Source organism: Haliotis cracherodii, unplaced genomic scaffold (genome assembly GCF_022045235.1).
Source record: "Haliotis cracherodii isolate W230 unplaced genomic scaffold, xgHalCrac1.p SCAF_15, whole genome shotgun sequence".
Lineage (NCBI taxonomy): Eukaryota > Metazoa > Mollusca > Gastropoda > Lepetellida > Haliotidae > Haliotis > Haliotis cracherodii.
The window spans coordinates 16,205,908-16,221,317 of record NW_027266270.1 but is presented as its reverse complement, the minus strand read 5'-3'; the positions used below and the strand labels follow the sequence as shown (position 1 = coordinate 16,221,317).

General features: G+C 44.0%; 1 protein-coding gene across 3 annotated transcripts in view; it reads left to right on the top strand.

Moving 5' to 3' along the window:
- The window catches only part of LOC139462315 (signal peptide, CUB and EGF-like domain-containing protein 1), a 120,451-nt gene that overhangs the window by 44,303 nt on the left and 60,738 nt on the right, over nt 1-15,410 (top strand). Inside the window, exon 1 of one of the 3 annotated variants that reach the window (XM_071243951.1) lies at nt 13,230-13,877. The exons of the other annotated variants lie outside the window; for them this stretch is intronic. Coding sequence (XP_071100052.1) covers nt 13,769-13,877 — 109 coding nt within the window. The 5' untranslated portion in view covers nt 13,230-13,768. Of the gene's footprint in view, nt 1-13,229; nt 13,878-15,410 lie in introns of those variants that run through there. 3 annotated transcript variants of the gene reach the window in all.

Below are 15,410 nucleotides of genomic sequence, written 5' to 3'. Positions count from 1 at the left end.
GTATTCCAGTTATATCACGGCTTGTCAGCTTAATGTGGGAGAAAAGCCCGAAGTGATGCAGGTCTCAGACGTTTACCACCTCGGTGAAACCCACGAGCAACTCTGCACAGCGAATCGCGGCGCCTCAGACGACTGGGCCACCCTTGCCCCTCTTCTCAGAAGAGAGAAATATACCTTGTAATAAAATATTTCATAAACTGTATGCAAGTCTACTATATCTCAACAACCCTCAGCCGAACCAGTGTAAAAAAGTTTCAAACAAGGACAATATTTTGCCTGTGAGGCAATACCTAATGTGATGACACCTAAAATAAATATAAATTTAAAGTTCACACTGTATATATACATATTGAAGAATCGTATATATTTTGCACAAGACGGTTGATTTCAATATTTATTTTAATTATTATTATAGTGAGTGAGTTAAAGTTCAACGTCGCATCGGCAATATATACACTATATTCAGTTGGAAGGGTGCATTATACATTTAATTGTTCAAATATGGGTAATATATCTAATATGCGCAAAATGCCAAAGGGAAAACGCCATGTTTCTTAGTGCCTGTCGTGTCGTATATTCTTAACTGATGTAAAGACAGCGTCGCTGCACGACGTTAGAGATGGCCCACTGACGTCAATGCTGCCGCTTCCCTGCTATCGTGACTACACAGGTCAGGTTGAGAAAGTTCAACGATCTTGAAACCTCCAATGTGTCTGTTACGCACGCGACAGGCTAGTGGTTGGGTACTTGCGCCGGTTCCGCACGTGTAAGCCACGTTTTGACGTCACTAACGCCCTGATGCTGCTTGTATCCGTGTTCTCAATCAGAAAACCTGGCTTTACCTGTGCAGATGTTCGCGCTAATAAACTGCATGGGGCGTCCTTGACATTGCCGATTTTGTTGATCTACGCTTGCATCCGGGCTAGACGGAGTCTGTGTTGTCACAGTAACTTGATTGCACGTAAGGCACGTGCAAATGTCACGAGATCAGAAATGCGAGAGGTGCACCCGGTCAATCGGTGCTACGATATCGTACTTGCTTACCTCGGAGTATCCCCTTTGCAGACATATTGATATTAATGAGCTGGTTGAATAAAGTATGGAGGAAGGTATCAAGCGATGCGTATTTCTTCTTCTCCAATAGAATAAATATTAATGTTCCAAAACTACGTTGCGTCTCTGAGTGTTATTGTAAGACAAAACGCTATTCCACAGGTGATACTAAAGTCGGTGTTGGTGTTATATACACGAGATCATTACAATAGGAATTGATTTGTTTCATGCGTTAGCACACAGCCGGTAGGTACGTGAACCGTACAAAACGCTACCAACACCTGCGCGACAAACCCCCGCCACGCACCCTGCAACGTCTTCACCGACAACGTCAGCGGCAGTGTTTTTCCTCTGTACTTTGGGAACTGCACATATTGTGAGAATGACAGCATGGGACATTTTACTACCGCTTCTAAAGAAAATGAAAACGGCCACCTTTTCACAATGAGGCAACAGTTCAACATCGGTTCACAGCAAAGCAAAGTTGGAAGTTCATAATATTGTTTCTATGCAACAAGAACAACGTTTGACGTCCATGATTTTGTTTGCTCTACAACACAGACAATGGTGTCCACGATGTTGTTTTGCAATACAGCACGGACACTGTTTGACATCCATGATGTTGTTTGCAAAACAGCATAGAAACTGTTTGACGTACATGATGTTGTTTTTCTGTCCACTACGGACAACGAAGTACACGATGGTGTTTGCTATACAACACAGACAATGTTTGACGTCCACGATGTTGTTTGCCATACAACAAGGACAATGGCGTCCACGATGTTGTTTTGCTTTACAACACGGAACCTGTTTGACGTCCATGATGTTGTTTGCTATACAACACGGACAATGTTTGACGTCCATGATGTTGTTTGCTGTACAACACGGACAATGTTTGACGTCCATGATGTTGTTTGCTATACAACACGGACATTGTTTGACGTCAACGATGTTGTTTGCTATACAACACGGACAATGTTTGACATCCATGATGTTGTTTGCTATACAACACGGACAATGTTTGACGTCCACGATGTTGTTTGCTATACAACACGGACAATGTTTGACGTCCATGATGTTGTTTGCTAAACAACACGGACACTGTTTGACGTCCATGATGTTGTTTGCTGTACAACACGGACAATGTTTGACGTCCATGAGGTTGTTTGCTATACAACACGGACAATGTTTGACATCCATGATGTTGTTTGCTATACAACACGGGCAATGTTTGACGTCCATGGTGTTGTTTGCTATACAACACGGACACTGTTTGACGTCCATGATGTTGTTTGCTATACAACACGGACATTGTTTGACGTCCACGATGTTGTTTTCTATACAACACGGACAATGTTTGACGTCCATGAGGTTGTTTGCTATACAACACGGACAATGTTTCACGAAGTTGTTTATCATGCTAGATATACAGCTTTGAAGTTCTATGTTGTTTGTTACACTAAATGGATAGCGTTGGACGTCGATGCTCTTTGTGGTGCATGAACAACGGCTTTCTAATCTTAAATGCAGACTTTGATGTCCATAATGTTGTCAATCAATGTGGGATGAGTATTCCAATACAACATTGACAGTATCGGTCGTTGCTGTTTGTGAGGATGCTACAAAAGCTAGATATACGTGATATAATCAATTTGATTAAAGGGTACATGAACTAGCAACACTCTCTTACACAGTAGTACTTTAACTCTAGTTCGTTGAAGCCGTATCTTTTTATGACCGATCACCACCTGTCAGATTTTCGATCATTGGCTACCAAAAATCGTGGCAACCGTACTCTGTTTACTGAAGACTGTTTTAGCTTTTGATTTTTGTACAAATGTAACACGAAAATGTGTATTTAGAAAATAAAAGATGTCAGCTAATTAAGCTAGCTAAATATATGTAAAAAAACCCACACTTTTTACGCTTCTCCCAAACAGGCCTGACTTGGGCAGCCTTGAAGTATTAATTACAGCTTGCGGAGTTTCCAAATGTAACACATCTCAACAAAAGTTGGAAGCAGCTTAAAGAGTAGACGGGTGTGCACTCGCCGTCGCTACTCTCTGTAGTGAAGAGGAATGCTGAGAGATAGTTTGGCAATTACTTCATTCTTCACCGTTCATTAATTCTCAGAAGCATGACAGTGGTATTTTGAATACAATATGCCGGCAGTTCCAGAAGTGACGATGAAGGCTCACTCTTTCACTGATTGATGCCATGACTGGCCTTCACACAAATGACTTATTTTTGCGATTTTTACATGTTTTATGCTGTCTCATGAAACGCATCAAACGACTCGTTTGTGTTAAACGTTTCGACAGCATTTAGGAGCATGTGGATTTCAGACACGTTTCCAGAATGCTCAACCGGTAGTGAAGATTGCCGCGTGATAGGAGAGTATTGTGATAGAGGCCACGGCGGATATCTCTACCCTACGGAATCCCTGTCCCATGATAGTCAGTCCAAGCGCCCCGATCCAGAAAATCTGAGGGTCACCATATTCAAGGATCCAAGGATCTGGTTGTGCCGATATTCAAGGACTGACGGTTTCCTGTGTCACCATATTCAAGGACCAAGGGATCGGGCCATTCCGATATTCAGGGATCGACGGTTTCAACTGTCCCCATATTCACAGACCCAAGCAACTGATGTCCCGATATTCAAGGACTTAACATTTCTGTGGACCCATATTCTGGGACTTTGGGTCGTAAGACAAAGAGACACAAAAGGTTCCCCTCACCAAGACTGCACATTCTAAATATTCTTCAACCAGAGACACAACATATCCCCATACTGCATGATCGTTATTTGCTACGACCAGAGACACAAGATGTCCCCATACTGCACGATCTCTATGTTCTACGACCAGAGACACAAGATGTCCTCATAAATCACGATCTCTATGTTCTACGACCAGATACACAAGATGTCCCCATACTGCACGATCGTTATGTTCTACGACCAGATACACAAGATGTCCCCATACTGCACGATCGTTATGTTCTACGACCAGAGACACAAGATGTCCCCATACTGCACGATGGTTATGTCCTAGCTACGACCAGATACACAAGATGTCCCCATACTGCACGATCGTTATTTGCTACGACCAGAGACACAAGATGTCCTCATACTTCACGATCTCTATGTTCTACGACCAGATACACAAGATGTCCCCATACTGCACGATCGTTATGTCCTTCGACCAGATACACAAGATGTCCCCATACTGCATGATCTCTATGTTCTACGACCAGATACACAAGATGTCCCCATACTGCACGATCGTTATGTCCTTCGACCAGATACACAAGATGTCCCCATACTGCATGATCTCTATGTTCTACGACCAGATACACAAGATGTCCCCATACTGCACGATCTCTATGTTCTACGACCAGATACACAAGATGTCCCCATACTGCACGATCGTCATTTGCTACGACCAGAGACACAAGATGTCCTCATACTTCACGATCGTTATGTCCTTCGACCAGATACACAAGATGTCCCCATACTGCATGATCTCTATGTTCTACGACCAGATACACAAGATGTCCCCATACTGCACGATCTCTATGTTCTACGTCCAGATACACAAGATGTTCCCATACTGCACGATCGTTATTTGCTACGACCAGAGACACAAGATGTCCCCATACTGCACGATCGTTATGTTCTACGACCAGAGACACAAGATGTCCTCATACTTCACGATCTCTATGTTCTACGACCAGATACACAAGATGTCCCCATACTACACGATCTCTATGTTCTACGACCAGATACACAAGATGTCCCCATACTGCACGATCGTTATTTGCTACGACCTGAGACACAAGATGTCCTCATACTTCACGATCTCTATGTTCTACAACCAGATACACAAGATGTCCCCATACTGCACGATCGTTATGTTCTACGACCAGATACACAAGATGTCCCCATACTGCACGATCGTTATGTTCTACGACCAGAGACACAATATGTCCCCATACTGCACGATGGTTATGTCCTAGCTACGACCAGATACACAAGATGTCCCCATACTGCACGATCGTTATTTGCTACGACCAGAGACACAAGATGTCCTCATACTTCACGATCTCTATGTTCTACGACCAGATACACAAGATGTCCCCATACTGCACGATCGTTATGTCCTTCGACCAGATACACAAGATGTCCCCATACTGCATGATCTCTATGTTCTACGACCAGATACACAAGATGTCCCCATACTGCACGATCGTTATGTCCTTCGACCAGATACACAAGATGTCCCCATACTGCATGATCTCTAGGTTCTACGACCAGATACACAAGATGTCCCCATACTGCACGATCTCTATGTTCTACGACCAGATACACAAGATGTCCCCATACTGCACGATCGTCATTTGCTACGACCAGAGACACAAGATGTCCTCATACTTCACGATCGTTATGTCCTTCGACCAGATACACAAGATGTCCCCATACTGCACGATCTCTATGTTCTACGACCAGATACACAAGATGTCCCCATACTGCACGATCTCTATGTTCTACGTCCAGATACACAAGATGTTCCCATACTGCACGATCGTTATTTGCTACGACCAGAGACACAAGATGTCCCCATACTGCACGATCGTTATTTGCTACGACCTGAGACACAAGATGTCCTCATACTTCACGATCTCTATGTTCTACAACCAGATACACAAGATGTCCCCATACTGCACGATCGTTATGTTCTACGACCAGATACACAAGATGTCCCCATACTGCACGATCGTTATGTTCTACGACCAGAGACACAATATGTCCCCATACTGCACGATGGTTATGTCCTAGCTACGACCAGATACACAAGATGTCCCCATACTGCACGATCGTTATTTGCTACGACCAGAGACACAAGATGTCCTCATACTTCACGATCTCTATGTTCTACGACCAGATACACAAGATGTCCCCATACTGCACGATCGTTATGTCCTTCGACCAGATACACAAGATGTCCCCATACTGCATGATCTCTATGTTCTACGACCAGATACACAAGATGTCCCCATACTGCACGATCGTTATGTCCTTCGACCAGATACACAAGATGTCCCCATACTGCATGATCTCTAGGTTCTACGACCAGATACACAAGATGTCCCCATACTGCACGATCTCTATGTTCTACGACCAGATACACAAGATGTCCCCATACTGCACGATCGTCATTTGCTACGACCAGAGACACAAGATGTCCTCATACTTCACGATCGTTATGTCCTTCGACCAGATACACAAGATGTCCCCATACTGCACGATCTCTATGTTCTACGACCAGATACACAAGATGTCCCCATACTGCACGATCTCTATGTTCTACGTCCAGATACACAAGATGTTCCCATACTGCACGATCGTTATTTGCTACGACCAGATACACAAGATGTCCCCATACTGCACGATCGTTATGTCCTTCGACCAGATACACAAGATGTCCCCATACTGCACGATCTCTATGTTCTACGACCAGATACACAAGATGTCCCCATACTGCACGATCTCTATGTTCTACGACCAGATACACAAGATGTTCCCATACTGCACGATCGTTATTTGCTACGACCAGAGACACAAGATGTCCCCATACTGCACGATCGTTATGTTCTACGACCAGAGACACAAGATGTCCTCATACTTCACGATCTCTATGTTCTACGACATGATACACAAGATGTCCCCATACTACACGATCTCTATGTTTTACGACCAGATACACAAGATGTCCCCATACTGCACGATCGTTATTTGCTACGACCTGAGACACAAGATGTCCTCATACTTCACGATCTCTATGTTCTACAACCAGATACACAAGATGTCCCCATACTGCATGATCGTTATGTTCTACGACCAGATACACAAGATGTCCCCATACTGCACGATCGTTATGTTCTACGACCAGAGACACAAGATGTCCCCATACTGCACGATGGTTATGTCCTAGCTACGACCAGATACACAAGATGTCCCCATACTGCACGATCGTTATTTGCTACGACCAGAGACACAAGATGTCCTCATACTTCACGATCTCTATGTTCTACGACCAGATACACAAGATGTCCCCATACTGCACGATCGTTATGTCCTTCGACCAGATACACAAGATGTCCCCATACTGCATGATCTCTATGTTCTACGACCAGATACACAACATGTCCCCATACTGCACGATCTCTATGTTCTACGACCAGATACACAAGATGTCCCCATACTGCACGATCGTCATTTGCTACGACCAGAGACACAAGATGTCCTCATACTTCACGATCGTTATGTCCTTCGACCAGATACACAAGATGTCCCCATACTGCACGATCTCTATGTTCTACGACCAGATACACAAGATGTCCCCATACTGCACGATCTCTATGTTCTACGTCCAGATACACAAGATGTCCCCATACTGCACGATCGTTATGTTCTACGACCAGAGACACAAGATGTCCTCATACTTCACGATCTCTATGTTCTACGACATGATACACAAGTTGTCCCCATACTACACGATCTCTATGTTCTACGACCAGATACACAAGATGTCCCCATACTGCTCGATCGTTATTTGCTACGACCAGATACACAAGATGTCCTCATACTTCACGATCGCTATGTTCTACAACCAGATACACAAGATGTCCCCATACTGCACGATCGTTATGTTCTACGACCAGATACACAAGATGTCCCCATACTGCACGATATTTATGTTCTTCGACCAGATACACAAGATGTCCCCATACTGCACGATCGTTATTTGCTACGACCTGAGACACAAGATGTCCTCATACTTCACGATCTCTATGTTCTACAACCAGATACACAAGATGTCCCCATACTGCACGATCGTTATGTTCTACGACCAGATACACAACATGTCCCCATACTGCACGATCGTTATGTCCTTCGACCAGATACACAAGATGTCCCCATACTGCATGATCTCTATGTTCTACGACCAGATACACAAGATGTCCCCATACTTCACGATCGTTATGTCCTACGACCAGATACACAACATGTCCCCATACTGCACGATCTCTATGTTTTACGACCAGATACACAGGACGTCCCCATACTGCACGATCGTTATGTTCTACGACCAGATACACAAGATGTCCCCATACTTCACGATCTCTATGTTCTACGACCAGAGACACAAGATGTCCCCATACTGCACGATCGTTATTTGCTACGACCAGAGACACAAGATGTCCCCATACTGCACGATCGTTATGTTCTACGACCAGAGACACAAGATGTCCTCATACTTCACGATCTCTATGTTCTACGACCAGATACACAAGATGTCCCCATACTGCACGATCTCTATGTTCTACGACCAGAGACACAAGATGTCCCCATACTGCACGATCGTTATGTCCTACGACCAGATACACAAGATGTCCCCATACTTCACGATATTTATGTTCTACGACCAGATACACAAGATGTCCCCATATTGTACGATCCCTATGTTCAACGACCATACACACAAGATGTCCTGATATTCTTCCACTGTCCCATAATCCTGTGCTCCCTTATCCTCACTACCCCGTGAGAACTTGCCCGCCAGCGCCCTATTGCTGTTCGGTAAAGACAACTAAAGCGTACCGGGTAATCAGGCTCAGTGACATTGGTTCGACGTCGGTGGTTGCTGATTCTTGCCTGGTTTGCTAGGTCCAGATTCGATTGTCTTCAGGGTGCCGTGATGTATCTGTAACATTCACTGCACTTCCACTGGTTGCTGGGGTAGGTGGGCCACGATACTCAAGTCATCCTGCCAATAATGCCTTTTTGTCCTGACTGATACCCCCTCCTCTTCCCTTACACCCCCTCAGCCTCCCACCCAACCCCCCATCCCGTAGTAGCTCCTTCATCCTCCCAGACCGCCTTGCTCGTAACCCTTCTTCCAACCACTTGAGTTAAAGCATCTCTCAGTGAAGTAGAGGCGATACACTTTAAACACCATAAGCCATTGCAGAAGTAGAAACTACTTCGCAGACGAATATACTGAGTAACCTCTGCGCCATTTTATTTTTCTGAAACAAAAACGTGTGTTAGATAGTCGTGAGCTATGCTTGCCGCCCACAGTCCCGGATGTAGATCGTATCAAGCTTCTCCGATGGCGTGGAAAGTTGGAACGATTCGCCAGACAGATTCAACAAAGAAATTTTATCGTCCTTTTTTATTCGTTCGTTTCAATTGGCACCCCTCCCCCTCGACATTGCATCTTGCTGAGACGTAGACATCGCTTGAGAGCCACACAGGACAACCGAGACAGCGCCGGGAGTCGGCAGATGGAATAGAAATACGAATTAGATACACACTGAAATAGTTCTAGGTAGCCGTGACTGTGAGCCTCGGATCCATACACAGGGTCCCTGGATCCACTCTTTTGATCCGTGGATCTGCGCACATGAGCCTTGGGAGCCACACATTAGCGCCCTGGATCTCTGAATAAGGGCCCCGGATCTACAGACTGACGCCCTTGGATCCACTCACGGGAGTCTCGGATCCCTCACAGGAGTCTAGGATCTAACCACATTCACCCCGGATCCACACATGGGAGTCCGTGGATCCGGGGGTCCTGTATCCTGATCGATGCGCCCTTGGATCCACAACCAACACTCCATCTTAACCCACTGTCGTGATTTAACATCGATATGTCTGACTCCGATATACACTCCCCATTGGCCCAGCGTTCCGATTAAGTAATTATTCCATTAATTTACTTAGATATATATGTCCCCTGTCCCCCAGACTCCCTCCCCGCGTCCCGAAACTCACTCCCCCTCTCCCCCAGACTCTGGGTCCATTCCACAAAGCGATCTCAGCGTTTAGGTGATCGTAGCTCCCAAACGTTTAGACTTACGGTGATCGTAGCGCAAAGATCGCTTTTGGAACGCAACGAACGAAGTTTATTTGCAGGACATTTAATAGTTCGAAATAAAAAGAAACTCACTCATCAGTTGCACATATACTGATTCATATAAAAGTCCTTTTGAGGATTAAAAACAAGTCATCTTTATTAAAATGATCTTTGAAAGGCATTTAGAAATGATACACACAAGGAAGAGAATTTATGGATGTCAGCTTCTTTATTATGAGGAACACAACGTTTCGGAATATATACTTACTCCTTCATCAGGTGAAAAGAAGTTGACATCCATATATTCTCTTCTTTATTAAAATGGCATTTTTGAACTGCACTCGACAAACCTAAAAGGCATTATAATCTTTCCACCAAAACAATCGGCACAGACACAAGAGGCGGCGTGTGTTGTTTGTCCTTTCACTTTTGGGAAAGCTGGTTAGAGTTACCTGCCCTTCGGTAAAAACCCGGAACACAGTAAAGCCCAATGCGTTAAAAATGACGCGAGTGAGGATCAGGAACAAAACTTTTTGTTGTTAACCTTTTAAACAGTTTTTGATTTTCTTTGATTGTTTGTTTGTTGTTTAACGGTGCACTTAGCAACATTCCAGCTATATGACGTTGGTCTGTAAATAATCTAGTCTGGACCAGACAATCCAGTGATTGACATCATGAGCATCGATCCACACAATTATTAAACAGTAGTATATAAAGAGTAGTATAGATCGGTGTATAACAAAGTTATACAATGACACTCGTTCCAACATTGTGTCATTACGTATGAATGTTAATATATCAATATAATTTAAAAGTATGTCGATCGTATTGCCTAATATGTAAATTGTCCTATATCCAGTAAATATTTAGATGATCTTCACGTGGCAATGATACATAACATGAAGCTGTAGTCGACAGCGATTCTATGATGCTCGTGCAAACACTGCTGTGTACACGAGATTCATTACTCTGTAAAGTTTTATCAAATACGTGTCTAAATGTCGAGTGCAGTAAAAGACTGTCACATTATTTGGAGCAGGTTATTGGGCCTATTTTATCTCAAAGGCCAGCTTGACGATGCTTAAATATATGTGATGTCTCAGCCTCCCAGTACAGACAATTAGTGTCTTATGTCTGATGTCTAGTGTGATGCAGTACTATAGTGTCTGATGTCTAGTGTGATGCAGTACTATAGTGTCTGATGTCTAGTGTGATGCAGTACTATAGTGTCTGATGTCTAGTGTGATGCAGTACTAAAGTGTCTGATGACTAGTGTGATGCAGTACTAAAGTGTCTGATGTCTGATGTGAAGAAGTTCTTTAATGTCTGATGTCTGATGTCTAGTGTGATGCAGTACTATAGTGCCTGATGTCTGATGTCTGAGGTCTAGTGCGATGTTCGTTTACCCACAGTGTTCTGGTAATCAAGGCGAGGTGATGTTTATTTATCCACAGTATTCTAGTAATCTAGGCGAGGTGATGTTTATTTACCCACATTGTTCTGTTAATCAAGGCGAGGTGATGTTTATTTACCCACAGTGTTCTGGTAATCAAGGCGAGATGATGTTTATTTATCCGCAGTGTTCTGGTGATCAAGGCGAGGTGATGTTTATTTATCAACAGTGTTCTGGTAATCTAGGCGAGGTGATGTTTATTTATCCACAGTGTTCTGGTAATCAAGGTGAGGTGATGTTTATTTATCCACAGTGTTCTGGTAATCAAGGTTAGGTGATGTGTATTTATCCGCAGTGTTCTGGTAATCAAGGCGAGGTGATGTTTATTTACCAACAGTGTTCTGGCAATCAAGGCGAGATGATGTTTATTTACCCACAATGTTCTGATAATCAAGGCGAGAGGATGTTTATTTCCCCACAGTGTTCTGGTAATCAAGGCGAGGTGATGTTTATTTATCCACAGTGTTCTAGTAATCTAGGTGAGGTGATGTTTATTTACCCACAGTGTTCTGGTAATCTAGGCGAGATGATGTTTATTTAGCAACAGTGTTCTGGCAATCAAGGCGAGATGATGTTTATTTACACACAATGTTCTGGTAATCAAGGCGAGATGATGTTTATTTACCCTCAATGTTCTGGTGATCAAGACGAGATGCAGTTTGAGTGTCTACAGTACCTGTAATAGGACTTCTAAATACACCATAAACTAAAAACGTATTACTTGTAAAGAAACAAACGAAAGTGTCGACCCCTCACCAATAACCCCATCCACCCCTTCCATCCCACTTTAATCAGGGTCCTCTAGCAACGTGACCCAATATAACTGGTCCAAGTATGACTTATATCAGTATTATACGGGATCTAGATTTTCCCACCGATCCAGCGTGCCGTGTTTCACAGTATAGTTACTATTAGCATATCCCTGAAGCGTGTCGTTGCTTTTGAAGGCCCTGATGTTTGGTAGTACATGCTAGACAAACTCAGCTTACATCACCATCTCTATCTAGAATGTGCTCCGACTACTACTACTACTACTACTACTACTGCTACTACTACTGCGATGATGATGATGATGATTATGATGATGATGACGATGACGATGGTGACGACGATGACGACGATGATGATGATGACGACGACGACGACGATGATGATGATGATTGCAGTAATACTGATACTAATTACGACAATAATTAGAGTGGTGGTAATGATGAAAATAGCACTATCACTACTATTGAGGGTGAAGGTGATAATAATGATTATAATTATGATATAGATGACTACATCTACCAGTACCAGTACTACTACAACAACTGCCACTACTTCTACTAATTCCGCTGCTAATAATGGGTCATGTGAAAAGTTTCAGAGATCAACCTTGATATTAACAATCCATGCTGCACTACTCTTCCAATTTATCGATTAGTAACTTTATGTGTATGTCCTACCAGTGTGTGAGCACTTAATGAAGTATTAGCTGATGTTCCTCACCCCTTAACCAACCCCCACGCTGTGTCTCGCCTCCTCTTGACTCGGACGACGAAAGAAACATAAATTGTGGGTTTTTTTCATCTCAAACTTCAAAGTGTTTCGCCTCTTTCTATCTAAAACAATTGGTTTCCGTAATAAGCAGGCATCTCGTGGCCAAGTGGATGGGGTGAAGTAGCCAGCAGTTAACTGAAGTCTGTACGGCCTCTCCCCTTGCGATTCCCCGAACGCGGGTCGACTGGAGGGCGTGCTAGCGACAGACAGCCAGGCAGGCAGGCAGGCGAGTAGTGAACCTCCCTCGCCGAGCGTATATCTCCGAGTACGGGTCCCGCTCTGCGATCGGGCGACGTTATGCCATCCCAACACCTCTCTGTATCTGTCACTCAGTATCGGAGGGTACACGGCAGAGAAGACTCAGGGTGGTATCCACCCCTTGGAGATTCCTGATAACCTCGGATACCTACTTCACAAGGAATACGGAGGGAATTATTGTCAGCATGTCTTAAGACAAAGTTTTCTCGTGTCCTGCACCCGTAACATACATATGTAGAGAGTAGCGCCGCTGACGGCTTGTACTTTTACTTTAGAGAAATATTCTCTTTCTGCATCTGCGTGGTGGTGATATCCTCCAATCAAATCACAGCGCGAATTGAAAACTTTCGGTTATGACATGAACCGAAGACACTGGACGAATTGATTCTTGTGATGAAACCAGCACGTGGGGGTAGAGCAATGGCTGCCGACAGTAGCAGTGTGGACGTTGGCCCCGTGTAACTTCGTCAACAGCATCTGAACCACACATCACCACTGACAACCCCTCCCTCGGCCCGTCTGTCCATCTGAGCAAGGATATGAGGTGGGGCGCGCCTACGCTTCTCCTTGTCCACGGATGTCTGTTGTTCGTCCTTCTGTCTCTCCCACTGGAAACGATGGGAAAGAAAAGGAATCGTCAAAAGGCAGGTGAGATTCATGATTAATTTACAAACTAACCTAAGGGAAAAATACACTCCCGAACCGAACTTTTATTTATACTTTAGCCTTTTTAAAAAAACTTCCTTCTCAACAAACTTCCTATAACCTGGTGATCTGTGAGGACGGATTATGTAAGACGCGGCGTTCGTTGGGTTGTGTGTGACGTGTTCTGTATATAAGCCCTGTGAGCCGTCCATGTTGACACGGCAGTAACGACTGCCACTGCACCGTGGTTACATGCTGTACGCCGGCGACCACCCACCTACCCACACACGCGTGAGAGTAGGGGCCGCCCCCCACCAGTTAGCCATGTTTACACCTGAGCCTGATAGTTTACTTATCATTTAGACGACCTATGTCTCTCCGGGTCACCTGTGTGGTACAGTGGAGGGGTGATGGAGGTTGAGACGCTGCTGTCAGTGTAACACTGTGTCACCTGAATCGTCTACCTGGGCTAAGCCCGTAGACGTCAGGTGTGAACGCGACTCATGACGGAATGCTCGTGTTTAGCGGAGAATGCAAACGTTGATGTAGAGTCTGACTAAAACCTTCAAATATTTATGACGTTATCAGCTGTTTGTTGCATTGCATGTTCTTGCCCGATTTCAAAGTTTTCTTCCAGAAAGGATGTTAAGTCTTTGATTATTTTTTTCATCAGTAGTTATCTGAAGTAATTTTAGACGGTATTTGTTTGTGAAGAAACAACATTAGGGAACATACACGAAATATATCGATGGAATCAGCTGGTTCTTTTAGTGTCTGTAGTTTAAACGTGTATTTTAGCTACTGGTAATGTTTTCTATATTCTTATGCGGTCTGGTTCTTAATGCTGTCATTATCATACCATCGCGATATCATGATGTCATGAACGAACTTTATTACAAGTCTGGTCACGTGGCGGGGTCATTAAGGTCACGGAAGTGGCTCTTCAAGGTCACGCTGGCTAGACACGGTATTGCACCGTTAGTGCGGCAATGCACTGGATGAGACAACCCTCAACATTTAACACTTCGCCAAAATCTATATCGATTAACAGAACCGTTCGGGATGAAATATTTACATTTATATCCAATCGTGATTTTATGGGGATTGTCATAGTCTTAAAAAGTTCAATTCTCTCGTTGCTGGATGGTTTTGATTGAAAGGACGAGAGGTCTCCAAAACAAGCACTGCTCTAACAAAGGGAGACACGGATCTATCGCTGCAGAGACACACAATTAGTGCCTGGCTTATTGACATGTGTATCAGCCATGACCGCAGACAGATTTAACACGCATTACAACCTTCTCCTGGCTTGCAACGCCATAACGCCTTTGTGCTGCACGTGCGTGACGTCAGACTCGCTGTATTGCTGGAGGCTTGGCCATGTTGACATCTTGACCAGTAGTCTAGCCGGGGTCAGTAAAACTGTCTGGACATGATCTAATAACGTGTGGTCAATGAAGAGCATTAGCAGGGTTTGTGCTCTCAACTCATCCAATTTCTCGGTGATTTACTAGCCTGTGCAACTCATAAGCTATT